This window comes from Rhinolophus ferrumequinum, chromosome 18 (assembly GCF_004115265.2).
Source record: "Rhinolophus ferrumequinum isolate MPI-CBG mRhiFer1 chromosome 18, mRhiFer1_v1.p, whole genome shotgun sequence".
In the NCBI taxonomy this organism is placed as follows: domain Eukaryota; kingdom Metazoa; phylum Chordata; class Mammalia; order Chiroptera; family Rhinolophidae; genus Rhinolophus; species Rhinolophus ferrumequinum.
The window spans coordinates 51,569,853-51,596,245 of record NC_046301.1 but is presented as its reverse complement, the minus strand read 5'-3'; the positions used below and the strand labels follow the sequence as shown (position 1 = coordinate 51,596,245).

The 26,393-nt window shown below is 50.8% G+C and overlaps 2 protein-coding genes across 8 annotated transcripts in view; one reads left to right on the top strand and one right to left on the bottom strand.

The window, feature by feature from the left end:
- ARMC6 (armadillo repeat containing 6) lies at positions 1-16,094 on the bottom strand. Of its 2 annotated transcripts, XM_033133735.1 has the most exons (9): positions 15,956-16,090; positions 12,046-12,151; positions 10,987-11,155; positions 9,784-9,866; positions 5,148-5,721; positions 3,502-3,647; positions 2,288-2,419; positions 1,733-1,870; positions 1-734 (listed from the first exon to the last, which is right to left on the bottom strand). In XM_033133735.1, the coding sequence occupies exons 3-9, from the start codon at positions 11,111-11,113 to the stop codon at positions 522-524; spliced, it is 1,413 nt and encodes a 470-aa protein (XP_032989626.1). In that variant the 5' UTR covers positions 11,114-11,155; positions 12,046-12,151; positions 15,956-16,090; the 3' UTR covers positions 1-521. The 2 variants fall into 2 exon arrangements, with proteins under 2 accessions (XP_032989626.1, XP_032989625.1); XM_033133734.1 differs by lacking the exon at positions 12,046-12,151 and having other exon boundaries at positions 15,956-16,094.
- SUGP2 (SURP and G-patch domain containing 2) overlaps positions 16,034-26,393 on the top strand; it is a 24,541-nt gene continuing 14,181 nt past the window's right edge. For 5 of the 6 annotated variants that reach the window (XR_004425551.1, XM_033133732.1, XM_033133731.1 and 2 more), the window contains exons 1-4: positions 16,034-16,128; positions 17,811-17,942; positions 21,679-23,286; positions 26,185-26,305. Coding sequence is in view for 5 of the 6 variants with exons in the window: in XM_033133732.1 (XP_032989623.1) it covers positions 16,119-16,128; positions 17,811-17,942; positions 21,679-23,286; positions 26,185-26,305 (1,871 nt within the window). In the remaining variant the exon portion in view is untranslated. Of the gene's footprint in view, positions 16,129-16,261; positions 16,446-17,810; positions 17,943-21,678; positions 23,287-26,184; positions 26,306-26,393 lie in introns of those variants that run through there. The other variant, XM_033133733.1, reaches the window with a different exon arrangement.

The window sequence follows — 26,393 nt, the reverse complement described above, 5'->3', positions numbered from 1 at the left end:
CATCATTCAGCCAACAGTCTTTTATTACCACGCACCACTGGCTGGCCTGGGGCCCCAGAGATGGACCAGCCTTGGTCCCTGCCCTCTGGCCAGCAGAGCAAGGTATCTGCCACCTGTTTTACAGGTAAGAAAAACAGGAGCAGCGCCAGAACAGACTTGAAGGGGCAAGAGTGGGATCCCTGCCCTGCTCTGAGAGTGGCCAGTGTGGCTGCCAAACTTCAGACAGCCCTTTGCCTCAAGCAATGCTAGAAGGCCTTTCTGTAGGAAAGGGCGGGGTGGGGGGCGGGCAAGACAGATGATACCAACTCTGTCAGCTGGTAAGGGGAGCACAGGACCCAGTGGAGACCCCTCACCAGTGCTCCCTTCCCACCCCTCAGCTTGTACCTGGCCCGTCACAAAACACCTCTTGCTGAGTGAGGGGAGGAATGGGGAGGGTGTTGGGGCAGAGTGGCAGGACATGGATCACCCCATTTCCTGAGTCACACGACTCACCCAGACTCATGGCCCAGCCCAAGCCTGGGTCACAGTGCCAGGTTGCCCTTCTGTCCAGTCCACAGCTCTCGGAGCTCAACGTGGCAGCCCAGGTCCCGCAGGGCGGCTTTGGCCACGTCCTCACAGTCTGGGTGGGTGGCCCGGGCCTGAGTGATGAGGGCCTCGGCCCCCAGGTCCAGGAGGGACTGTGAGAATGCCTGGCTGCGGGCCACCAGGTTTCGGATCAGCATGCAGGCCTGTTTCTGGAAGGGAGAGCAGACGGTGAGGGCTGTGAGCTGGTGGGCGGAGCCCCGGGTGGGTCCGCTCTCACCTCAGGGTTGCCCTCATCACACAATGCGTCAGGAGGCCCACAGCCCGCATTCCAGGGTGTTACACTGTGACTCATCAGGCCTGGGGCATCTCTTCATCCTCTCAGCAGCTAACCCCCATCTCCCTGGTGAAGAAACTAAAGCTCAGGGAAGCCAAGGGCTTGGCAGGTGGGGCTGATCCCTTCTCAGGGGTGGATCCTCAGTCTCAAAGAGTCTGGCAGGGGCCCCAGGAGCGCAGTAAGACAGTGGGAAGAGGGGCATGTGCACAGGGCCCATGTGAATGACACAGGTATTCATTCGGTCACCATTTGCACCCTGCAGATGTATCTCCCACGTGTGGGTGCCTAGAAGCACCGCAAGGCATCTGCCACCACTGGGAGAGTGGGTAAGGCGCAGGTGAGGTGTGAGGAGGCTCCTGCAAGGGTGGTCGGGAGAGGACGCCAAGGCCAGTCAAGGGCATGGTGTCCTGGAGGAAGGACCAGGACGGCACAGGCCACAGTGGCTCGGAGCCTAGTGTGGCCCAGTGCTGGAAGGTGCAGGAGTGGGAGACAGGAGAGCCTGGGAGTGCAGGGAGGAGCGTGGGTTTCCAGCCAGGCTGTGCACACGGTCCCGCCGACTCCCCAGCGAGGTGTGGACAGTAGTCCAAGGCAGGGCTGGAATCTCCCCAAACCCCAGCAGAGCCCCATCTGCTCTCCCCAATCCTCCTCCCCCACAGATGCCTACAAAGGGCCTATTAGGGAAGATCAAATGCAGGGAGAAGAGGAGCGAGGCTTGTATACTCTGGAAGTCGGGATGCAGCCTAAGACCATGGGCTGGGAAGGAAGGAGAACTGAGACTTGGGTCATGATGGGGATGGGGGCAGGCACAGGGAGGTCCTCTTTCTGGACCGCCCCCCCCCCAGCAGTCTCCTGTCCCACTTTCCATGTGCCCACCTGCAGGCCGGCCTCCTGTGGGTGTGCCTTCATGGCCTCCAGCGCAGCCAAAGCCCCACCGCCCTCCACGATGACCCGGCTGTTCTCCGGCTTGCGCAGGGCCAGGACACACAGGGCTGCGCAGCTCTGTTCACACACCTGCGGATGGGTCACAGGATGAGGGAGACCCGGCCAACAGACCCCCGTAATTATCAACTCCCCAGGGGAGTGCCCTGAAATCTCACCTGGACAGACTGCTGTCAGTCCAGGTCTGTATGGGTTCAGTACTAACAGGAACAGTACCAGGGTGACAAAAACATCAACCAAGCTCTCCCTGCCCCTTCTTGCCCCCCGACCCCCATTCACCTGGGCTCCATCCCTCCCTCACCCCTGGGCTCCACCCCCCTCACCCCTGGGCTCCATCCCTCCCTCACCCCTGGGCTCCACCCCCCTCACCGCTGGGCTCTATGCCTCCCTCAGCCCCGCTTGAGGAAATGGAAAGAGCATCATGCAGATATAGACACTGAGCTGGGATTCCCGTCCCACCATCCCACCTCCTGTGCCCCTAGGTGGTACCTGGGGGCTGGCCAGGTGCCGGGTCATGGCGGCCACGATGGACTCTGTCCCGCCAGCACGGACGATGGCATCCTTCACATCATCATTGCCCGCGATGGCCCGCAGGGCGCTCAGCACCTGCTTCACGAGGTCCTACACGGAGAGCACACGGGGGTCAGGCCCGGCAAGTCCCCCTCCCATTGCACCAGGCACTAACTGCTTCGTTGCTGTACTGTGGAGGGGTGCTCGAGGGAGGGTCTGAACAACAGCTGGGGCCACCCTGGGGAGTGCAGTTGGCACGTAACAGCAGGGTTACTACTCGCTGTATAAAGAAGGCAGGGGAGGCAGGGGAGGCAGACCCTGTGGTTTAGGCCACCTGCATCCAGCCCAGGCATTGGGACGACCTTGACACCCTCCCACACACACACACAGAGGGGGCTTGGCTCAGGCCAGCAATCAGGACCCCAGGTCCCCCTGGCCACAGCTGTAGGCCCAAGATGGGCTCTGACTGACCTGAGCTGAGGACAGCCAGCCAGGTGCCGCTGGGACTGCTAACTGCCCCAGTGAGGGGCAGACCAGTGAGGGAGGGGGTGGATCAAGGCCCCCACCCCAGCGGTCCAGAAGTACAAGCAAATTGCATTCCCTCGATTGCTTAAGCCAGCTCAGATTCAGCTTTCTGCTGCCTGCACAGAGCCTGGCTGACGTCACTGGACGGGGTTGGGGGCAGCAGAACCATTGCTGCCCGGGGCCAGGCTCCCTGACCCTGGGCCAGGTATGTGGAGCAGGGGTTGATAAGTGACTGCTAAATGAAGGAGTGTCGGTAGGGGTCCCTGCCTGTTATACAGATGAAGAAACCCAGGCAGTGCAGGGTGGGCCTCACTCAAGCATCACACAGCTGAGTTGGGGTCTGGGCTGGCCCTGGTGACACCCACTCGTTCCTCCCACTCCTAGTAGAAAATACAAAGGTGCTAAACGGCAGTAACAGCAGGTGGGTGGATTTGTCTGCCCCCAAACTTTAGTTCCCGCCCATGCATCAATGAGAAGTGGAAACCACACTTTGGTTCTGGGATCAACAGACAGGACCAGTGATTTCTGACTCCAACCTGTGTGTCTGGCAGAGGACCAGAGGCAGAATTCTCTGGGAGGCCAAAGCCTTCCCCGGGTGTGGAGGAAAATATCAAATCGAAACCCAAGCAAGGGGGATTTCGCACCCTAAGATGGCTCTGGATGCCCACCTGGTGGTTGCTGCAGTTGGCCAGCAGGGCCACCAGGACACCGAGGCCCCCAAGGTCGACGACCTCCTGGCAGAACTCGTTGCGGACGGCCAGGCGGGACAGGGTGCTGCAGAGCTCACTCAGGACACTGGGGTTGTCGGGGAATGCTGCGGAGAGGGAGAGGAGCTACGGGGGTGAAGAAGGGGCAGGGAACCAGCCGTGGCTCTGAGCCGGTGGTCCTGAGGCAAATCCTGCTCCACCCTCTGCCTGGTGGGGTGGCTGCCTGTACCAGTTGAGCCCCAGGGAACACCAGGGGCTGCCCAGGCCTGCAGCGCCCCCTGCTGGGGAATACACTCCCCCCACCCAGATAAATTCTAGACCCACTGTCAGTGTCATCTAAAAAAAGAAAACCACAATAGTACTATAAGAAAACATCTGAGACTATTTTTATGATGTTGGGGTGGGAATGACCTTTCTAAGTGCAACTGGAAACCCAAAAACCATAGAGACATATGGGTAGAGTTGACCGACAACACTGACCACAGACGTGAAGACCAAGCTAAGACTCACAGGATGAAGAGGCTGCACTGAGCCCAGTGTGGGTTAGGAGATGGTGGACAGCCATAATTTATACAGAGCTTGGTGATGGTCAGTTCGTGTGTCCCTGGCGAGGCCACAACCCCAGTGCCTCCATGAGCGCTAATCTGGAGGTGCCGTGGTGTTCTCTACACACTGTAACGTCCACGACCAGCTGACGAAGTAAAGGAGAACCTCGATGGTCTGGATAGGCCTCATCTAAGCAGTGGAAGGCCTTACGAGAGAAACTGAGGTCTCCCTGAGGAGGAGAAAGCACACCTGTGGACTGTGGTGTCTGCTCCTGCCCCAGGGATTTCAGACTTGAAGGCCAACTCCTGCAATAACCCTTTTGTACATCCACATATCCTACTGGTTCCTTCGCTCTGCTACCCTCGAAAAAGCAGACTGACTTCACAGAGGGTCAGGACCTGTTTCCACCCTCCCCAGGGGTTTGGAGGGGAGACTGAGGCAGGCCCACCTCCGTTGCAGACAGAGCTGGCATCCTGCACACAGGCCTGGCCATGGAGCCAGTGCCACGGGCAGGCGGGGAAGGAGAACTCACTCTTTTAGCAACTTCTGTGCCCCAGACCCCAGTCAGGCCATTTTCCTGTGGGTGCAGTGGACAGGGGGCTGGTGCTTTGGGGTCTGAATGTCAGCTTTGTGACCTCCCATGGCTGGCTCACTATGCTCACCCTGGAGTCAGGAACACATACAAGCATAAGGATTTGTAACCAAGTGTGAACCAGAGTGTAAACTGCTGCCACCTGGGACCGGCCACGGTGACTGCCAGCGACATTTACCCCATCTTTGCAAAACACGCTTGTTTTTCCCTTTGGGGAGCAATCCCTTGCCCACTCTCAATCTGTGGTTGGACAGAGCTGAGCCTCCTTCCCAAATGGCTTCAGACATGGGCACGGGACTTGGTCCTGGCCGATGAGTGCTGGCCTGGAACTCTCCGGGAGCAGCGAGGAGTAAGGATACTGTTCCATGAGGCCTGCCAGGTAGGTGGGATGAAGCCAACAGAGGCCAGTGGAGCCAGAAGGCAGCCATGCCTGGAGCAGGCCTAAGCCCTCTCTCCCTCTTGCTCCTACCTCTGGCTGCCTCGATGAGCACCTTCAAGCCGCCGTGCTCCTGCACGATCATCTTGGCATGGTCGTGGGCATGGCCAAAGGGCACACGGATGTCATCATCAAAGGTCATGACGCGGAGGGCCCAGCAGGCCTCCCTGACTACGTCCGCACAGCAGCCATGCTGGGTGATGGCGTGGGTCAGCAGGGGCAGCACACCAGCCTTCACCAGGCTCTGCCGATTCTGCTCGTGCTTCAGACAGGCGTGCCTTACACAGCGTATCCCAGAGCAGAGCAGATCAGCTGCGCTGGCATTCTGGGCCAGCGTGGCCACCAGCAGCTTTAAGCCCTGGGTGTCCAGGAGGTCGGGCTGGCTGTCGATCAGGGCTGACAGGGCGTTGAGGGCCTGGAGCAGGAGGCCCTGGTCTCCCGCGGCAGCCAGCTTCCAGGCAGCGAAGAGGATGGGGTAGGCGCCCTTCTGGGCTGCCAGGAAGCGGCAGGCCTTGTGCTGCCTGCATTGTTCGCAAAAGCGGGCAAGGTGCACGGACACCTCCTGGGGGCGGGAGCAGGCTACGGACTCCTGCAGGTTGGCCAGGACCTACAGAACACGGGAGAAACCTGTGTCAGCTCAGCCCAAAGAGAGCCACAGGGCTGCACGGCTGTAGCATCCCTCCTCCAGGGTCTGGGCCTGCACTAGTTCTGTGAGGCCAGTTCCAGCCGTGGCAGCTGCTACAGCTGTGCTTGTAGAAGCCTTGAGCTTCAGAGGCCACTTAGAGGGAGAGACCCAGCCCTCTCAGTGTCCCTGCCAAGGAACCACACAAAGTGCAAATGTACTAAACATTCCAGCGCTGCTTGCCACTGCGTGAGAGGCCCCAAGCGACACCAAGAGAACCATCCAGCTGAGCTCAGTCAACCCAGTAGAACTGTAAGAAATAATAAATTGGCTGTTGTTTTTGGTTGCTTGTAGGGTTTCCACGTGGGAATTCCTGCCCGTTCTCAGGAATTTTTTTCGCTTTCCCGTTCCCGAATCCCAAGATATAAACTGTTTTCTGTTCTCCACAATGAATTGTTCCCACAAAGTGACGGCCGATACTACCAACCACCTGGGCTCAGGGAGCCAATTTTCCTGATTTCCCGACCAACTTTTCTCGGGATTCGGGAATGGGAAAGCGAAAAAAATTCCTGAGAACAGGTGGGAATTCCCACCTGGAAACTCGAGTTGCTTGTTACATGGCTATACACCAATGGCCAGTTCTCCGAAGAAGGTGAAAGCTGCTTTTACCAGACCTGCTCACACATGTTTCCTGTTTGTTTTTCTCATACATTCCACAAATATTAACTGAGCATCCGCCAAATGAAACCACACTGGTTCACTCAAATTCAACTCTAAGCCCTTGGGGCAAAAATAATAATGAGAAAACAATCTGAACAGGACAGACAGGACTAGCTGCTATTCAACTCCATGACTTCAGGGCCTGCCTCAGCAGGAGCCCAAGATGAATCCGTGCCCCTGGAGTTTCTGAAATAATTTGCACCCCAGCCTACCCCCACAGTAAGGGTGTTTCTATAGATACCCTCAGCCCAAAGGCCTTTGATGTAGTTCAAATGCCCTGAAAGGCAAGGATGCCTGTCAGCCAAGCCTCACTGGGATACATTTGTGGACTTAACTGAGCATATGTTAAAATGAAACAGAATACTAAGAAATAGATTAAAATGGGAGCAGTGACTTGAATAGGCATTCCTCCAAAGAAGATTCACGAATGGCCAATGAGCACAGAAAAAGGTGCTCCCCATCACTAATCATCAGGGAAACACAAGTCAAAACCATGAGATACCCTCACACCCTGAAGGAGGGCCACTATGAAAACAGAAAATAACCAGTGTTAGCAGGGACGTGCAGAATTGGAGCCCTTGTGCATTGATGGAGGGATGTGAAACGGTGTAGCCGCTTTGGAAAACAGTCTAGCAGCTCCTCAAAAAATTAAGTATAGAATTACCATATGATCTAGCTATCCCCCTTCTGGATATACACTCAAAAGAATTGAAAGCAGGGTCTCGAAGAGAGAGACGTTTGTACATTCAGGTGCACAACAGCATTATTCAAAATAGCCAAAAGATGGAAGCAACTCCAGTGTCCATCAATGGATGAATGGATCAACAAAATGTGGTCCATCCAGACAATGGAATATTATGTAGCCATAAATATTATGTAGCTGTAAAAAGGAAGGACATTCTGACACCTGCTACAGCATGGATAAATCTTGAGGACATTATGCTCAGTGAAATAAGCCAGACACAAAAGGACAAATACTGCAAAATTTCACTTATATGAGGTCCCTGGAGGAGACAAACTCATAGACATAATGTAGATGGTGGGTGCCAAGGGCTGGGGGAGGTGGGAAAGGGAAGTTTGTGCTTAACGGGGACAGTGTCAGTTTGGGAAGACGAAGGAGTTCTGGACATGGCTGGTGTGATGGCTGCACAGCGATGTGAACGTACTAATGCCACTGAGCTGTGCACTTAGAAATGGCTAAGATGGTAGGTTTTATGTTGTGTGGTTTTTACCACAAAAACAAAACAAACAGAGGTTGTGACATTTCAGTTGGAACCCTGCAACAAACTTGAAAAGTATATGACACAAGTGCCATTGAGACACAATATACTAGAGTTACAACTATTCTATATAATCAGATAAAGAGAGGAAAGAAAATGACCAATATTTGCACACTGGTGGCTATCAAATTTATGGGAAATCTCTTCTTGTCCTGGGTCTTATGAAAACGCTGAGTCTGAGTCAGCTGGCGATGGGGATTGTTTTCACAGTTCCTCGGTGCTGCCTGTGACCCCAAAACCCTGCAGGTTGGCTGAGCAGAGGACAACTGCTAACGTGGAGGTGGCAGAGAAACCTGTGCTCCCCACCTGTGACAGCTCAGCATGGTGACAGGGCTCTGTCCTCCAACCCTGAGGTCATTCTCTCTATGACTGATGGCTTTTATTCTGTAACTTTCCACACATAAAACTGGCCAGCCTCACTTTCTACTCAGAGTTTCAAGACTTCATCTTGGTTTTATTTCTACGAGTCTGTTACAACAAACTTCATAACTCGAGCTGATTCATTTCAAAAGGCAGCATCACAAAGTTGAATTTTTCTCCCTCCACAGATAAGCAGTTTTTGTGCATCAGAACTAAAACACACAAGCAGAGGTCAACAGTGCCGTGGGCAAATGAGAAGGGCCAGGAGATGCAAACGCCAAAGTGTGTGGCACCACCCCTTGGGAGGCTGGTGGGATGCCCAGGACAGGGACTTTCAGATGTTACTATAAATGCCTGAGAATTGCTTGAATCTTTTATGCCAAAAACGTGTTCATATTGTCTTCTGTAAAGAAAAATAAAATTTTACAAGTGAAATTACGAAGAATCAAAGAGCAAAGGGTGGAAACAAACAAGGAGTTTCCTATACTGCTGGTAGAAGACGCTCGAGCCATTCTCTGAGCTTGGCTTCCCTGAGAGAGGGACATGGGTCTGGGTCCCAGCTCTGCCCCTCACTGGCTGTGACCATAGGTGAGTCAGTTATTTTTGGGAAGCCTCAGATTCCTAATCAACAAAATGGGCTAATTACAGATTGAGATCATGTGTTTTAAGCATTTAGTACGATGCTGAGCACTTCAGAAGTACTCAATGATTGTTAGAGATCATCGTTACTGAGATCTTTCATATATAAAGGTCATCTACAAATCAATAAGAAAAAAAATAGATGAAGCACCCATAGAAAAATTGCCAGAAGACAAGATCGTTTTAAAATACATTCATCCTTACTAGCAAAGAAAACAACGGGATGATTTTCACGAAAGCTGTGAGGCAGGAGATGGTGAAGACCCTGAGGACAGGGAAAAGCCAGCACCTTGCCTTTAGTCAGAGCTGGGATCACACCTAGGGCTATCTCCTCCAATTTCCTCTTGTATCACTATACTCCCCTGCTGCCTTATCTTTGGATCTCAATTTCCCCATCTGTAAAATAGGGATAACAATCCCAACCTTGCAGGTGTCTTTGAGAGAATAATTGAGATAGTACAAGGAAAGCACCTGGCACAGAAGTGAGTTCATAGCCCGTTCTCAATAAACACAAGAAGCTTCTGCTGTTTCACCAAGAGCTTACCATTTCATGCATGACCCTAAGGGAAGGACTTAACTCCTGTGAGCTAGATGTTCCCTGTTTGGGTTGCTAGAAAACAAGGGCAGGCTGTGAACCTCCGTCTCCTCATCAGTAATGCAGGGATGCCACTGCCTACCCTACAGGCCAGTTTAAGAGCTAAGAGTCGGTGCTCAATCGGTGACAGCCTTACTATGACCCCACTGAGCAAACTCGATGGTCGGAAGGCCAGAGAGAAGCTCCTCCGTGGTGCCCTCTACCAGCAGGCTCCGAACACCAGGGAAAACCATGAGCGCTGTCCACCCCCAAGGGGCCCTAGACATGGACTCAGGGAGCCCTGGCTGCAAACTCGGCCTGCCTGAACACTCCGGGCAGGCCCTGACCTTCGGAGCTTACGTCTGCCATCTGGGAACCAGGGAGAAGGTACCCCTGAGAGACCATTACAAGGTGATGTGTGTGGGACCACACGTGTTAAGGTCAGCCCTGACCACATGGCCCACCCCCTCCTACCTGCAAGATCTCGTGTGTGGGCTCCTGGGGTCCATCTGCAGACACTTTGGGCGCCATCTTTATAATGTTGTCCAGATTGACACCTGTAGGAATGAGGAGCAGTCAGGAAACAAGTGCGGCCGGTCGGGGTCACACCTCATGTCCCTTCTGCTGGGATGACCCACTCTGGAGGCCTTCAGGAGTCTGCCCAGGCCCCACCCCCACCCCACTCCCCACCCAGGCCAGACTTAACAGCCACATCCACACGGAAGGTGTGGGGTAGAAGGGGGGGCCTTTGCCCCTCAGCCCTGTCCAGCCAATGGGAGCAGAGCAGTAGCAGAGCAGAGCAGAGCCTGCCATCACTGTAGCGAGAGGCATATTCTGCCTGGCGGGTTGAAAGGGAGAGGACCCCACAGCCTTCTCCCTTGGGATTCCCATCACTCCTTCCCCTGGCTGCATCCCTGCCCTCACTGGCACCCCCAAAGGAAACCCCCACTGTGTAGGACACTTCTGGGTGCCCCTCCAGACCCTCTCCAGTGTCTATATCCTACTCTGTGACCGGGACACCAGCCTCTGATCTCTGAGACTGGATTCCTGGGCTCCCTTGCCCTCCAGCGTCTGACTGGGTTTGGCCAATGGGGAGCTGGATCGAGATAAGCAGTGGAAGGGCAGGTGTTCATTCTCAGCTCCCTGCCTCTGCCAGGTGACCCTCACCCCGTCACGGCCTTTCCTGGGGCAGGAGAGGTCCCTGCTGTGGCCTCTCCTGTGGCAGGGTCTCCTAATCTTGTCCACGTCACTATAAACAACTCCCTCTTAACCACTCCCTCCATGGCCTGGCTTGAGCATGACAGCTGTTTGCACAGGTGGGTAATCAACATGTACTTCTGCCTTCTTGAACTCAAGCATGGGTGCAGGTGGAGCATGGAGATGGCTGTATTTCTTGAGAGGTGGTCAGGAAATGCCTGTTCAAGGAAGTGACAATTAAAAGGAGACCCACCTTGAAGGATCCAGCCCTGCAGATCCCTGGGTAAGGTCCAGGCAAGTAGAGGGTAGGCGCCAGCCTGCCTGGGGCAGAGTGCGGAGAGGGAAAGGGGCCCAGGGCTGCCATGCCAGGCGAGACGGGGCCACAGCAGGACGGCACTCTCGCACGTTAAGAGCCATGGATGGGAGGGGGCTGTCGAGCAAAGAGCAGGACCAGTGCTGGACAGAGCCGCACCATCTTACCTTGTGATTCAAACTGCTCCACAGCCTCTTTCACTGCTTCCTCTGGCCCCATCTCAAATTCCTCGATGTTCTCAAGAACAGCTGCATCGAAGGTCTCCTGGGTGACGTGCTTGGAGGCCATCTTCATCCCATGTGCATGGGGCCGCAGGTGCCTGATAGACGCCCTGAGCTGAGAAGGTGAGAAGAAAGCTTCATCGAGGGCAAGAGGGCAGCTGGGAGCCTGGCCACAATTTAAGGAGCATCTACTGGGGCTAGAGCTGTGTGACCACCCTGGAAAATTCCTACAACCTGGATCACAGGACAGAGTGACATCCCAACACCCCTAGAGCTTCAAAAACTGCAGAAGAGGACAGGTAGTTTACTACATTTTATTAGAACAGGGGAATGTTAATATAATTATGTCCTTATAGTAAAAAATAATAGCTTAATAACATTGTATGTTATATGATTGTTATATAAAATAAATAAAGTAGTATTATAATACATCATTATACACAATGTAATCATATAACATTATTATTAAGCTATTTTATCTTTATTATTTTTTTGTTATAGTATATAGTAATATGCTATACATATATACACTATGCTATATATGAATATCCTATATATACTATATACTATATTATACTGTAATGTAGTAAATATGATTATATTGTATATAATGATTATGTATAATACATATAACTATACAGAAGGTGCCAAAAAATGTATACACATTTTAAGAAAGGAAAAAACTATTAAAATTGTAATACTCAACATATACTGATAACAAAAGATGACTACAAGTCACATTTGACTTCTGCGATTACAAATGGTGCTCACAAAAGCGTCCAAACACTTCTGATTACAGCGAACTACTGCTTGAGCAACGTTAACCAAAGTGTCCACTTGTATACATTTTTTGGTACCCCCAATATATTACTTTATTATATAGTTATGTTTGTATATAATTGTATAAGATATTATGATAGCATATTGTTATACTAATCAAATTTAAAATAAAAATTAATAACAATAAATAAAAAGAATAACTCAAAAACTAATAGAAAGAGTCACCTGTAAGGAGAGGTAGAGAAAAGGGTGGTGAGGACAGGACTAGAAGCTGGATATTCTCTCTGAACGTACTTGTTTTACAGGTTTGAATTTGGAGCCCATGTAAATGCTTTATGTGGTTAGGAAAAGAAATAAACCAATGTAAATGAAAATAAAAATAAAAGCAATCCCTAAAAAGCAAGAGTAAAATGAAGTCCAGGAATCTAACAGTATATCTGCACCAATCAGATCACTTCATGTGATTTTAAAACACAGTTATATAACTGTACATTCTTACTGGGTTATACGCTAAGGATAGTATGAAATACAAAAGAAAATCTTCAACAGTTTTCAGTAATCATGTTATTGGAAGTATTAGTAATGTTATTCTGAAACTATTATAGATGTAGCAAATAAGTACTAATGTTTATGACATTAGGAACCAGCATAAAAGAAAAAAGATTCTATCGTAAGAAAATCAAAGAAGTTAAAAACTCAGAATTCCTAAATTTGAACTGGAAGTATCAATGCAAATTCATGATGTATATTCTCTTAAGCAAACTAAAAAAACTATTTTGTTGTTGTACCAACTGAAAAATGCCTAGGAGAAATGACACCACAGCAGCAATGAGCACCCCAAACACGAACTGTGGTCTCTAAATACCATAACCAGGGCTCCTGGAAGAATGGCTGCTTCCAGGTCTGGGCAGGAAATAGGCCAGAGAAGCCGGGAGCATCTTGTGAGAGCAGAATACAAGGAAGCTTCTAAACACCATCAAGGCCATGGGGCGGCCGGATGGCTCAGTTGGTTAGAGCATAAGCTCTCAACAACAAGGTTGCCGGTTCAATTCCCACATGAAAACGGCGACTGGACTTGGAGCTGAGCTGCACCCTCCCCAACTAGATTGAAGGACAATGAGTTGACTTGGAGCTGATGGGCCCTGGAGAAACACACTGTTCCCAATATTCCCCAATTAAAAAAAAAAAAAAAAAAAAAAAGACCGTCAAGATCATGTCGAAGGACTTGGGAGCAAACCCTAAGGGGCACCAGCTAGCTAAAGATGGGTCAAGCGAACATTTAAAAAAATCCAATAGATTTCAAAATCAAAATCTATGCGTTCATAATAGTTTTAAAACAAACCCAGCTTATTCTTCTGAAAACTGGCAAGTAAAGAATCCACCATTTATCCCGCTTCCCTCACACGAGTGGGTATCTGTTTATAAAGAGAGGATGAGGGGAAGTTCTGACTTGTAGATGAATTTCAGCTAACTGAACAAACAGGACAGACCTAGACAATGATCCCTGCAGGTTGAAAACCATGAGGTACAAAACTGACGGGGAACCTGACATCGGGTGGACAGTACCTGTGTCCCCCATATTATTTCGTTATCAAAAGAGAACCCCAACACCACCTGCCTCCTGACCAGATCGAAATGCACCTGTGAAGTCAGTCATCTTGCCAAAACCTCAGATCTGAGTCTGACTATACAGGCAGTGGAACTTTGTGCAATGACAGAGTGTTATTATGTGTCTGTGCCGTCCAGGTGGGATGGGACAGCTGAAATGTAGCTAGTGCCACTGAGGAAGGCAAGGTGTACTTTTACTTAATTTAAATTCATTTTAATGTAAATAGCTACAGGGGATGGGGACCACCATATTAAAAGCACAGTTCTAGAGCTAATGACCAGTTCATAGGAAATAGAAGGCAGACAGACGTATCTGAAATGTAACACAGGAAAGTTAACACTGATACAATATTATTTTCTAATATACATTCCCTGATCAACTGCCTCGATTGTCCTAATATAGTCTTTTAAAACAATTTGTTTTTTTCTGGTCTGGGTCCATTCTAGGATCACACAACACAGAACGTGTGGTAGGGGGACAAAGGCATGGGGGTACTAGGACAGCAGTATGGGAATGTGGCAAAAATCCGAGTGCAAATTTGAGCCGTATGGAAAACAGGTCACTCTAGCCTGTGCTCCTCCTTACAGAGGTGGCACAGGATGTGAATATTCCATCTGGGTTGGTGCAGACACTCCGGGAAGGAGGAGGACAGGCACCGAGGCCAGCGGGGACAGGGGGACGACACCCACATCCAAGGCTTTCTATGTCACCTTCCTGTTCATCAATTCCCTCCTGGGTGACACAGGGATAAACACGGAATCTACCTCATAGGGCTATAGTAAAAATCCAACTAGTTAATTCCTAAAAAGCAGTTGGAACAGGATTTGGCATAGAGTCAGAGCTCAACAAACATTGCCTATTAGTTCCTTTCCTTTGTTGCTTAAGAGGTAAGACAGCCAGTTTATTTGTGGAGGAGGGAGCAGAAGGGCATCAAACACCCCACGTCGCTCCCTTGCAGACAGTCAGTCTCCCATTCCTTTCTGCCCCAGAACAGGAAGCCTGTTTAGGGATTGCTAAGAATTTTCAAGGTCAAAGGTGAAGGAAAATATTAAGGATTTTCTGATTTGAGATCGGGAGTCCAGGCTGGTGATGGTGGAGTGTTCCATGGCCAGCTCCGAGGGATAGAAAGTTCTGAGCTGGTACCACAGGTGGGACTCTGCTCCCTGGCTCTGCCACCTGACGGTGCTTCAACTACACTGGCAGTGCTTCAGACCCCAGTGGGCTCACGGTGAGTGGCCACTTTGTCACAGAGGCACGGTCCTAAAGGGGAATGCCATTACGCCTACTTTACAGCTGGGGAATCTGAAGCTCAGCGAGGTACGAACCTGCCGGAGTTCCCACAGGCGGTAAGAGGCTTGGCCATCATGCACACCTGGCTCATTAACACCTTTCCTCCACCTGGGTCCTCGAAGGCGCTTCTGCCCGGCCTTCCAGGTCTCCTCCTCCTGGAAGCCTTCCCTGGCCGCTCAGAGCCTGTGCTCTCTGGCCTTGCTCTGCACCCCCCACGCCCCCCCACCACCACCCCATAAACCTCCCTCTGCCCAGCTCTGAGCTCATCTGAGCTGGGGACATCGATGTCTGGCTCTGAGACCACCCCAAAGGTCCTCCGGGATCTCCTAGGTCTGACATGGGGCTGGCGGGGAATGAAAGTATCTAGGGCACGTGAGAAAGATGGCACCTGAGAACTGTCATCTGGGAGCCACCGGGGCCAGGCCAAGAGAGAGGGGAAATGACCAGCTCCCACAATGGGTTCAATGTGTTGGGACAAAGGAAGGAAATTAGCAAGGCCCCCACCTGACCGCCAGGGTTCTGCTCATCAAGAAAATGGTGCACTGAAACATGGGGGGCTTTGAATTACTCCTCGACTTCTTCCACCAGCCAGCCACACCGACCCTGGTTCAGGCACCATCCTCCCCCACGGGTGGGTGGCCTCGCCTACTTCCTCCCTGCCACATGCACACGTCTATTCACCACAAAGAGACGGCCTTGCTCACTCACCTGCTCAACATCCTGCAGGGGAGTCCCAACTCTCTCAGAACAAAACCGGCTCCTTACCAGCTCTTTTCCTACCTGAATCTCCTCACCCGGGCGTCCCTGTCTCTTTCTAATCCTTCCCAGCTACTCAAGGGGCATCCTTCATAATCACGCTGGTTCTGGTTCTCCTTTCACATCACTCTTATTATTTGGATGTTATGTCCACCTGCAGTGTCATAGTTCATTTACTTATTTGCTTGTACTGTCTCGCCGCCTCCCCAATGAAATTTAACTCCATGAGAGCTGGGCCCAGTCCATTTTGCTCCCCACCTTCTCACCCCTTTCTAGGGCGGGGCCGCGCACGCAACAGATACCAAATACACAGGTAGTGAATGAAAAGAAAACGGAGGCCTACGAAGTGGGGCATTTTGACCCCGGGCGGCTTCTGTAAGAGTCTTTCATTCCCCAAAACCAAGACCGGCCCACAGTCACCAACCCGACCCTGCGGCCCCCAGCCCCCGCCCGGCGCGCCTCTGGGCTCCCGCTTCTCACCGGGTCTTCGCCGCCACGTGGGAAAGGGTGGGGCTCGCGTCTGTCCCCGGCGGCGCTGCCGCAGGCCCCTTCCGGCCGCCGTACGCGCGCAGGCGCGCTTGCGCAGCTTCACCTCAGCCTCCCTCAGGTGGGCGAACCGCTCCCTGAGTGACCAAGGGTGGCCATGAGCGCAGGTAAAGCCAAGAGTGCCAACAGTTGCGCGGCGGCGGCGTCTCTGCTGCTTTTTCCGGGCCACTCTCTGTTGCCGCCGCCCCATACAAGGAAATTTTTCTCCTCAGGATACTCCTCCGTAAAGGAGCGAGCAGTGCGCCTGCGCAAGAGGGTGCGGCGGCCGCCGCCTGCGCCTGTGCACTAGGGCTCGGCGGCGGCCTGCGCCTGCGCGGCGCTGCGGAGACCGTTGGTTCATTTACATGTCCCCGCCTCTCCCGGCGGTGGAGGCTGAGAAGTCTGAGACAGCGGCGGGGGCGACTCCGCGCGCGGTGGGCTCGGGGTGAGGCCCCGGCACGGGTATCGTCGGTGGGTGGGCCCCAGGGTGGAGGACTAGGACTCGGCCCTTGGGGGCCCTGGGCCCCCACGCGTCCCCGCGGTGGCGCCGCAGGCTCGGCCCTCGGGCTGCGCGGCGGCCGCGCCCCGCCCGTATAGACCTGAGGGGCGATCCGCGGCCTTACGGGCCCAACACCCCTTTTTCTTCATCCTCGGAGGCCGGGAGCAGGCGCGCCGCACCCGAAGGGTTTCATTCATTCCCTTGCTCATTCATTCCACCCCAGCCCGGAGCGGCCCCTCTTGAGGCGGTCACCGCGGCCGGGCGCTGTATCGGGCCCTTTGCCATTTTTAACGGGTTCAGTCCCCACCATTAGCTGCCCATTCCATAGATGGGGAAACGGAAGCACAGAAAGGTTAGGTCGTTTGATTTGGTTCCGGGCCGCCCTGGCCTGGAGACCGTGCCCTTCGCCAGCAGAGAACAAGGGGCACCCTAGGAAGAGGGCTGAAGGGTGGGAAAGGGGGTGGTGGTTATAAGCAAGACTATAAGGCAAGCGCAGGCTTGGGTCTTAGGTTGCATATTTCAGGTTGGAAGGGATGTCTTGGTGGTTAAGGACAGGCCGCCACCGGATGCCTCAGTGTTGCTTCTTTTTCAGTCTTTCTACTTAATCTTCAGGTCTTTGTCCTCACTGCCAGTGCCCTGTTTGCCAGATTCCAGTCCAGGCTGGCTGACCTTGGGGTGGGGGTGGGGGTCACTTAGCCTGAGGCTCCCATTTCCCCATTTCCTCTTCTGTTTAGTGTCATTCATAACTGGACCCACTTCACGGGGTTATTGCAAGAAGTAAACGAGGTGATGGGAGTCCCTTCCCTACAACTCTCACTAGTCAGGGATTCTTCCACTCGCTTGAGAGGCTTCTCTCAGACGGGACGTTGGTTCTCAGAGCCTCTCGGCCCTGGGTGAGAAATGGGGATGATCACGTCTTTCCTACGCACCATGTGCGATGCTTAATGCTCCCACTCCCCTACATGGTTGTGTTCAGTTCCGTGTGTGGCTTCATGCAGCCCTCCAGCAACGCACACGGTGGTTAGGGATTGCTTTCATAGAGCTTCTTTTAAGGGATTCTGAGAAAAGGGGCTCAGAGAGGCAAAAGAACTTGTCCAAGATCACCATGCTCTTCTTGCTCCTCCTCAGCCAACACCCACCCGTGAGCTTCCTGAGGGCAGAGGCCCCTTAAAATAATCCTACCTTCCTCTGTAGTACTGTGCGGGATTGTGGATTACTGCCTGGTGGCTTTTGGGATTAGGAGACATAGCAGGCTCTGTGAGCAGTAGTTGTCATTCCTGGTGTCTTTTGTTCCCCCTCCTCTCCCTGTAGGTCAGAGAAACATGGCAGCAAGGCGAATTGCACAGGAGACTTTTGATGCCGTATTACAAGAAAAAGCTAACCGGTATCACGTGGATCCCAGCGGTGAGGCTGCAGGTGAAGCGCTGCAATTTAAAGCTCAAGGTAAATTGAAGTGCTTGATTTGGGGGTTCAGGGGTAATCGGGCATTTCGGGTTGGGACGGGAGGATTTCAATGCCTTGGGCAAACTGCAATTCCTTTGATCCTACATTCCTTATTTGTTGAGGGGAGATGAAGTTTTCTCTGGGTCTACGTGTTAAGTCCTTATGCTGAAGAAGGTACCCTCCCCCACCTAAAGGAGGGTTTTCGAATCAGTCTCCTGGCTCCATCCCCACCACCGCTGCCCAGTTTTGGCCTGGATTATTGCAATAATCTCCCCCTGAACGGTCTCTCCACTTCTGGCTTCATTCCCCTCAAATCTGCTCGCACCACATATCTATTAATGCCAACCTTGCTGGATCAAGGTCCTGCTTAGACTCTTGGGACTCACCACTTCAGGGATACAGCCCCAGACAAACGCAGCAGCTGCGAGGTAACAGTGGTGTGTGCAAGATAGGAGGGCATGGGGGGTGGGGGGCTGCGGAGCTGCTGAGAGGAGGCCTTGCCTGAAAACATTTCCCTTTGGAAAATATTGAAACATCATGCCAGCAGAATCAAAAATGGTGCCCACACACATGGTAGGACGACATGGAGGTCCCTCACTACCACACCCGAGGCTCCCAACCCTTACTCCCTGCCTTGGGCTTCGTGTTTCAATGAGACTGGGCCATCTGTCTATGCTTTGAATCCCAGCTCTGCCTGGTTGATTCCCTCAGGCACTAAGGCTCGGCTCACAGGTGCCTTCCCCCCAGGAAGCCGCAGCAGACCTTGAGGTTGATTTGGTTGCCCTTCCCGGCCCCAGGGAGGTACGCTGTGCACTCATTCCTCTACTGTGGGCTGTCCTCTCAGGCCTGTGCTGCTCACTGCTGCACAAGTCCCTGAGCCAGCCTCGACATGGAAGAAGGTTTCTCAGTATGGGTTGAGTAAGTCTGAAGGGCTCCAGGTAGGGATAACTCTTGTTACATGCTTTGGACCTGGAGAAACCAAAGCTCAGAGGCTGTTTCCTGATTCTGAGTGTTCAAAAAGTACATGAATGGGACACAGAAACGCAGCTGTTATATAAGATTGGAAGAATGAAGAAGTACTTAAGAGTAAAATGTAAAAGTCCTCTTAGCTGCCTCTTTAGCCCTCAGACGTAACCACCTTTCTGGTAGTCTATGCATCCTTTAATTCTTTTAGTGATGTATTTATGTGTTCATGTATATACAGACAGACACATCATGTGTACATGTACGTGTATATATGGAGATCTAAATCTTGGCATCTTTAGAGACTTCACGCTGATACATACTTTGTTACCTCAAGTAAGTTTGTGGAGGAGGACGAGAAACCAAGCAAGATGCTAGATAGTTCTGGAACCATCTTTGTCACAGAGCTGCATGGTCCATTGGTTGGCCTTTCTCTGTGTCTCTGCTCTACTCCACTTTTCCGATGCCTTGGTTTACAGGGCATCAGAAAATCCTGTCGTGCAGAAACCAGCCCCCACTCTCCCTGTGCTGCTACCACCCTCGCCACATCATCAGTACCTGGATCATCTCAGTGGACTCCTCCTGGAACATCCACATCCACTCGTGGTCTGTTCCTACACAGTAGCCAGCGAGGTCAGCCCTCTGCTCTGGACCCTTATGTGGCTTTCCAGCTCACTCAGAGAATACTCCAGCATCCAGGACCATTGTGGTCCTCACTTGATCTAGTACCCCCCTTCTTTCACATCTCCTGTCGTAGTGGTTCCCGAAATTTGCTGCACGTTAGAATCATTTGGGGCCCTTTTAAAACCCTGATGCCCAGGTCAAACCCCAGGCTGATTAATTAAATCAGGGTGTGTGTGTGTGGAGGGGTCTCCCGGGACTCCAATGTACAGCAGAGTTTAGGAGCCACCTTCTTACCACTTTTCCCCTCAGTCCCTCTGTTCACTTCCAGCACATTCCTCCCCTGCTGGTCCCACCTAAGGGTTTTGTCTTCACGCTCTCTCTGCCGAGAAGTCTTCCTCCATAACTGTATGGCCCCTCACACCAGGCCTCCGCTGCTCAGTATATTGTCAGAACTGCCCTCCTCGACCAGCTTGTCTAAAGATAGTTTTCCCTCTCAAGTTCCTGCCTGCTTGATATTTCTTATTGGCACTTCCTTATACCTGATGGATTTTTGTTTATTGTTGGTCTCTCAAGTGACAAGTCCAGGAGAGCAGGGACTTTGCTGTCTCCTTTCCCTGCTGTAACTTCAGTTCCTTGAGCAATGCCTGCACACAGTAGGTGCTCAGTAAGTACTGCTGAGTAAATAAACTTGGATTTATACAAAGATTTGGCTTCCTGTGACCTTTTGCCCCTTTACTACCTCCTGGCATCTCTCTTCCTTTTAATTTGACTTTTTGACTAGGTAATGGATTCTGATTCAAAGCAGAAAGTTAGAAAGGCACTCTGCAAAGTCTCGCTGAGGCCCATAGTTCATTTATGTTCCTAGGTTCTTGCAGAGTTTCTTTATACGTGAATAAGCAAAGGCAAATACAGGTACGTATTTTCCTCATGTTCACACAGAGGAAGACAAAAGTACACTATTCAATTCCCATTGTGACCTCTCTATGGCTCGTTTCACTGGTGCCTTCCCTCTCTGCTTCAATCTTTTTTTCAGAGGATTGGTTGGCCCAGTGGACCTTCCTAAGGGTGTGTATCAGCCAGCTTTGGGTCATGCTCGCTGGGGCCCAGTCGGCTGTGATGGGTGCAGTGTCAGACGTGGCTCCTGACTCAGTGTCAAGTGTGTGCCGAGAGTTCCTATTAGAAGGCAAGAAGTAGGGGGCAGCCGGATGGCTCAGTTGGTCAGAGCATGAGCTCTTAACAAGGTTGCCAGTTCGATTCCCACATGAGCCAGTGAACTGCACCCTCCACAACTAGATTGAAAACAACGCTTTGAGCTTGGAGCTGAGCTGCCAGTGGGTAACCGGTTGACTCAGTGTTTGGAGCACGGTGCTCATAACACCAAGGCTGCCAGTTCGAGTCCCACATGGGCCAGTGAGAAGCAGCAGCTTAAGCTTGGAGCTGAGGCGCAGGTGGACGGCTGGTTGGCTCAGTGGTTAGAGTGCAGTGCTCGTAACACCAATGTCACTGGTTCAAGTCCCACATGGGCCAGTGAGCTGCACCCTCCACAACTAGATTGAAAATCAACAACTTGACTTGGAACTGAGCTGTGCCTCTCCCCCCCCACACACACACACACACAACTAGATTGGAGAAAAAAAACAAAAAACGAGAAAAACTACTTGACATCCTGGAAAAACACACTGTTCCCCAATATTCCCCAATAATTTAAAAACAAAAAAGCAAGAAGGGCAGGTAACCTCCAGAAAACCTGTGTGCTATGTGATAGAGGTAGAAGTATACAAGTGTTCCAGTGACAGTAAAGAAATCCAGGTTATTTGAGAACCGGACACCCTTCCCTGAGTCTAAAGGAAGGCTGGTTAACCAGATGCCCACTGAGCCATGTTAGGAGATCTGAATGAGTGAGGGGCACTGTCGCCCAGTCTCGATGCACTGTCATTGGGGCAGATGCAGGCCCAGTGCTTGTGCGTCTCTATTAGCAGTAAATCCGGGTGTTTAAGGGAAACCGCACAAATGTTGGCAACAAATAGGAATTTGTAAAATTCACTCAGACAGGTAAAGCACTCCAGCTAGCTGGTGGTCTGTGGACCGTCTTATTTGCAGCCTCTTGTCTAAAGTACTTTTGTGTTTCCTTTTGGATTGTTTATTTCAGATCTTCTAAGGACAGTCCCAAGAGTCAGAGCAGATATGTATGACGACATTCACAGTGACAGTAGATACACTTTGGGCGGATCCGTAGCTCACTCTCGAGATGCTGGGAGAGAAGGCCTGAGAGGTGATGTGTTTCCGGGGCCTTCTTTCAGATCAAGCAACCCATCTGTAAGCGAAGACAACTACTTTCGCAAAGAGTGTGGCCGAGATCTGGACTTTTCCCACCCTGACTCCCGAGACCAAGTCTTTGGCCACCGGAAATTGGGACATTTCCGTTCTCCGGACTGGAAATTTACACTCCGTGGCTCTTGGGAACAAGACTTTGGCCACCCAGTTTCTCAAGAATTGTCTTGGTCACAGGAATATAATTTTGGTCCTTCTGCACTACTGGGGGACTTTGGCTCCTCCAGGCTGATTGAGAAAGAGTGTTTGGAGAAGGAGAGTCGGGAGTATGACGCGGACCGTCCAGGGGAAGCAGACTCTGTGCTCCGAGGCAACAGCCAAATCCAGGGCAGAAGCCGAGGTCTAAACATCGTTGACCAGGAGGGTGCCCTCATTGGAAAGGGGGAGACTCCGGGCCTGCTCACACCGAAAGGGGAGGTCGGGAAACTTGTCACACTGAGAAGTGTGAGCACAAAAAAAGTACCCACCATAAATCGTATTACTCCCAAAACTCAGGGCGCTAACCAAATCCAGAAAACCACCCCCAGTTCTGATGTGACCCTAGGGACAAACCCCGGGATGGAAGATATCCAGTTCCCTACTCAGAAGATCCCTCTGGGGCTCAATCTGAAGGACATTCGCCTCCCCAGGAGAAAGATGAGCTTCGACATCATAGATAAGTCCGATGTATTTTCAAGATTTGGGATAGAAATCATCAAATGGGCAGGATTCCACACCATAAAAGATGATGTTAAATTTTCCCAGCTTTTCCAGACTCTCTTTGAACTTGAAACTGAAACCTGTGCTAAAATGCTCGCCTCATTCAAATGCTCTTTAAAACCAGAGCACAGAGATTTTTGCTTTTTTACTATCAAATTTTTAAAGCACTCTGCTTTGAAAACACCCCGAGTCGATAACGAGTTTTTAAACATGCTTTTAGACAAAGGTGCTGTGAAGACCAAAAATTGCTTCTTTGAGATCATAAAGCCCTTTGACAAGTACATAATGAGGCTTCAGGACCGGCTTCTGAAGAGCGTCACACCTCTGCTCATGGCCTGCAACGCCTACGAGCTGAGTGTCAAAATGAAAACTCTCAGTAACCCCCTGGACTTGGCTGTTGCCCTGGAAACCACCAATTCTCTCTGCCGGAAATCTTTGGCCCTTCTGGGGCAGACCTTCTCCTTGGCCTCTTCTTTCCGTCAAGAAAAAATTTTAGAAGCCGTCGGCCTCCAAGATCTAGCTCCCTCTCCCGCTGCGTTCCCTAACTTCGAGGACTCCACGCTGTTTGGGAGAGAGTACATAGACCACCTGAAGGCCTGGCTGCTCAGCAGCGGCTGTCCACTGCAGGTCAGGAAAGCCGAGCCCGAGCCAACTCCAGATGAGGAGAAAATGGTTCCCCCTATGAAACCTGACGTTCAGGCCGCGGCGTCGAGCGGTCTGAGTGACGGTAAGGGAAGCAGTGAACGTTCTGTTTGTTGTGATTGGTTTTTCATGTTTTCTTGTAATGTTTTATATTCTCTTGGAGGTTTTTTTTACACAGAAGTTCTTTAGCCAACTGGAAACAGATCAATGTTAGCAGAAAACGCACATTGGCCAGTGTCTACCCTTTATTCCACAAGCATATATGAGGAATCTTCTGTCTGCCCTAGAAGTCCTTAGATATTTCTCGGTCATAGACTCCTTGGAAGCTGATGAAAAGCTGCAGCCCTTGCCAGGAACAATACACACCTCTTTGTATGCAGTTTTGCCTCACTTTCTGGGGGTTTTGTACCGTCCTGCAGCCAAGGTTAAGAAGTCCTGTTCCAACACAGTCCCCCCTGAAGTATTCCTAAAAGGAAACGTAAACACTTGGCACTGTCTCTGAGGAGTCCCAGGCTCCTGAGGGGAAGAAATCAACAAAAACTAGCCCCTCCTGTGACGGGATGAAGTGGAAAGTGGAAAGGTCCCAGCCTAGCCACGCCTGGAGAGTTGGGGAAGCCAGCGGGAGGTGTGTTTAGCTGTATTGAGGGACAGACAGCCATCAGCCAGGTCTATCTGTGTGGCGGAGGCACCCGCTCACTTTCTAAACTGGCTAACGGTCCACAGATCACTTCGGTGGACAGTCACCTGCAGTTAGCAGTCGGCTTACAGCGGAGGAGGCAGGCCAAGCAGGAGGTACCGTGTTTCCCCGAAAATAAGACCTAGCCGGACCATCAGCTCTCATGCGTCTTTTGGAGCAAATATTAGTGAAAGACCCCGTCTTTTTTTATTATAGGACCGAGTCTTACATAATATAATGGAATGGAAGACTAGTCTTACATTAATGTTTGCTCCGAAAGACGCATTAGAGCTGATGGTCCGGCTGGGTCTTCTTTTCGGGGAAACACGCTAATAGATGTGACTGGATGTTTGGTGTCCCTTTTCCCTCCCCCTTAGCTCCCAATGTGGCTACTCCCACAGCCCAAACATCCCAGGACTCATGAGCATACGTAGGGGCCGTCCTCTTTCCTCCTGATGTGGTTTGCCATTGCCCCAGCCCAGTGAGGAAGTCACATTTGTCCCTGCATCTCTTCACTCCTCTACACCCTGGTGGAGACTCAACTGGTAGGTCCCACCACAGATGGGCGGCCACACCTACTTCCAGAGGGAGCCTTCCAGGAGGGGACCCAGGGCAGAAGCAGGCCCTCTCCTCCACACCACCCCCCAAACTGGTGGAGCAGAAAGTCAGTATAATAACGATACTTGAGGCAAAGGTCTCCCGCAGCCTAAAGTAGCTCACCACCGTCCCCTAGTGGTGCTGCCTGGCAGGCTGGCCTGGCGGTGCAGTCTTGCTGTACTGAAAACACTACTGTCTGCCCTTGTACAGGATTGTCAAAGGCCCTTTCCGATGTTTCTACAGTATTTGCTGCATCATGATATTGACCTAATCTGAATTACCTCACTTCTCCCTTGATTTTGGACTCATGCTACCTTTTATTAGAGGCTTCTGGGGCCGAGCAGAACTGGCTTCCCTTGTAATTGGTGTCTACGAACCTTGGCAATCCGGGCAGTGGGTGGATGGTTTCTGTTACTGTTGGAAATGCTGGGATGAGCTCTTTGGTTGAATTTGTTGATTATTACTATTAGTTTTAGTTTTTATTTTTAAATCCTCGAAAGGATACAGTCTCGGGAGAAGGATTGCTGGGACCCACTTTCTGGCCCTTGCTATGCTTACCTTCTCCAGAGATGGTTGCAATGACCCACAGATTGTGTTTATCTCTGAAACCTTCTGTCTTTTGAAAAATCACATCAAATTAACAGTTCTGTAAAATGAGAGCCAAGAACAAAAAGGAAAGCAATTTCGAAAGGGAAATACTTACAATAACATGACAATTGAAAGATTGGCTTATCCTGTGTAAAGAGCTCCCACTGGTGTTTAAAATAAGCTCAAAGCTACACTTCAGACAAAGGCAAGGACAAGACAGTGCAATTACTCCACAGAACAAACTGGAAAACCTCTCCAGTTCAGGGGTGGTTTTTATTGAATGAGTGAACAAATAGACCATTCCATGCTATTAAAATTAGCAAATATCAGAAAGCTAATCAATCTTATTATTTAAGGACCCAGATGCTCGCTGTGTTGCTGGTGGCATTGTAAATTATAGCCACATTGGAGGAAATTCATACTTTAAAAAATGCTTTCTTTTCATCCATTCAGCAAATATTTTCTGTGAACACCCACCTTGGAATCATTGACTTTTTAAATTGGGAAATTTTTCCTTGTAAATTTATGTTTTCTGATTACAGAACACATGTATGTTTATGTTTTATTGATAAATCACAAAGAAAATGAAATCCTAATAAATCTACCACCCCTAGATAATGTCTGTTAACTTTTAGATATTTCCTTCTATTTATTTTTTCTATGTGCTCATATTTATGTATCTTTTCTTCTCTTCTTCCTATTGGGAATCACAGCTTAGATAAACTTTTACCTATTTTATACCTAAATACATTTTCTATCTTTATATTTTCTCCTAATGTTGTGAACATTCAAGTTAGGTGATACACGAGAAGTGGTATAGGGTTGCTATATACCATTTCCTGCCGTAGGACATATGTATATAGTGCTGTATACAGTCACTGTAAGCTTGTGACTGTTTCTGTCCTGGTGGTTATGCCCTTACAGCTTGGGGGAGCTATTTTGCATATTGGTTTTTAGAATAACATGCCACTTTCCTCTCTTCAGTGCTGGTCTCTCCTGAATGAGGATTTTGGTTGCTGGTGCCTGTGTAGGCTCCATTTTAAGCCCCTGACTCAGTTCTGGTCTTCTCAGGCCCCATGTGGTCCAGTTTGTTTCTCAGACAAGCCTTTCTGTGTGTTCCAGCCGTCCCCCAGCGAGCCGATCACAAGGTGGTGGACACCATCGACCAGCTGGTCACACGTGTCGTTGAAGGCAGCCTGTCTCCTAAAGAGAGAGCTCTTCTCAAGGAGGACCCTGCTTACTGGTGGGTCTTTAAATGTCGGCCCTCCGAATTCTTCCCGTAGAGGACCTAGTAACGTTTGTGTCGCTGTGGTGGTGTCCAGAGCAGAGGG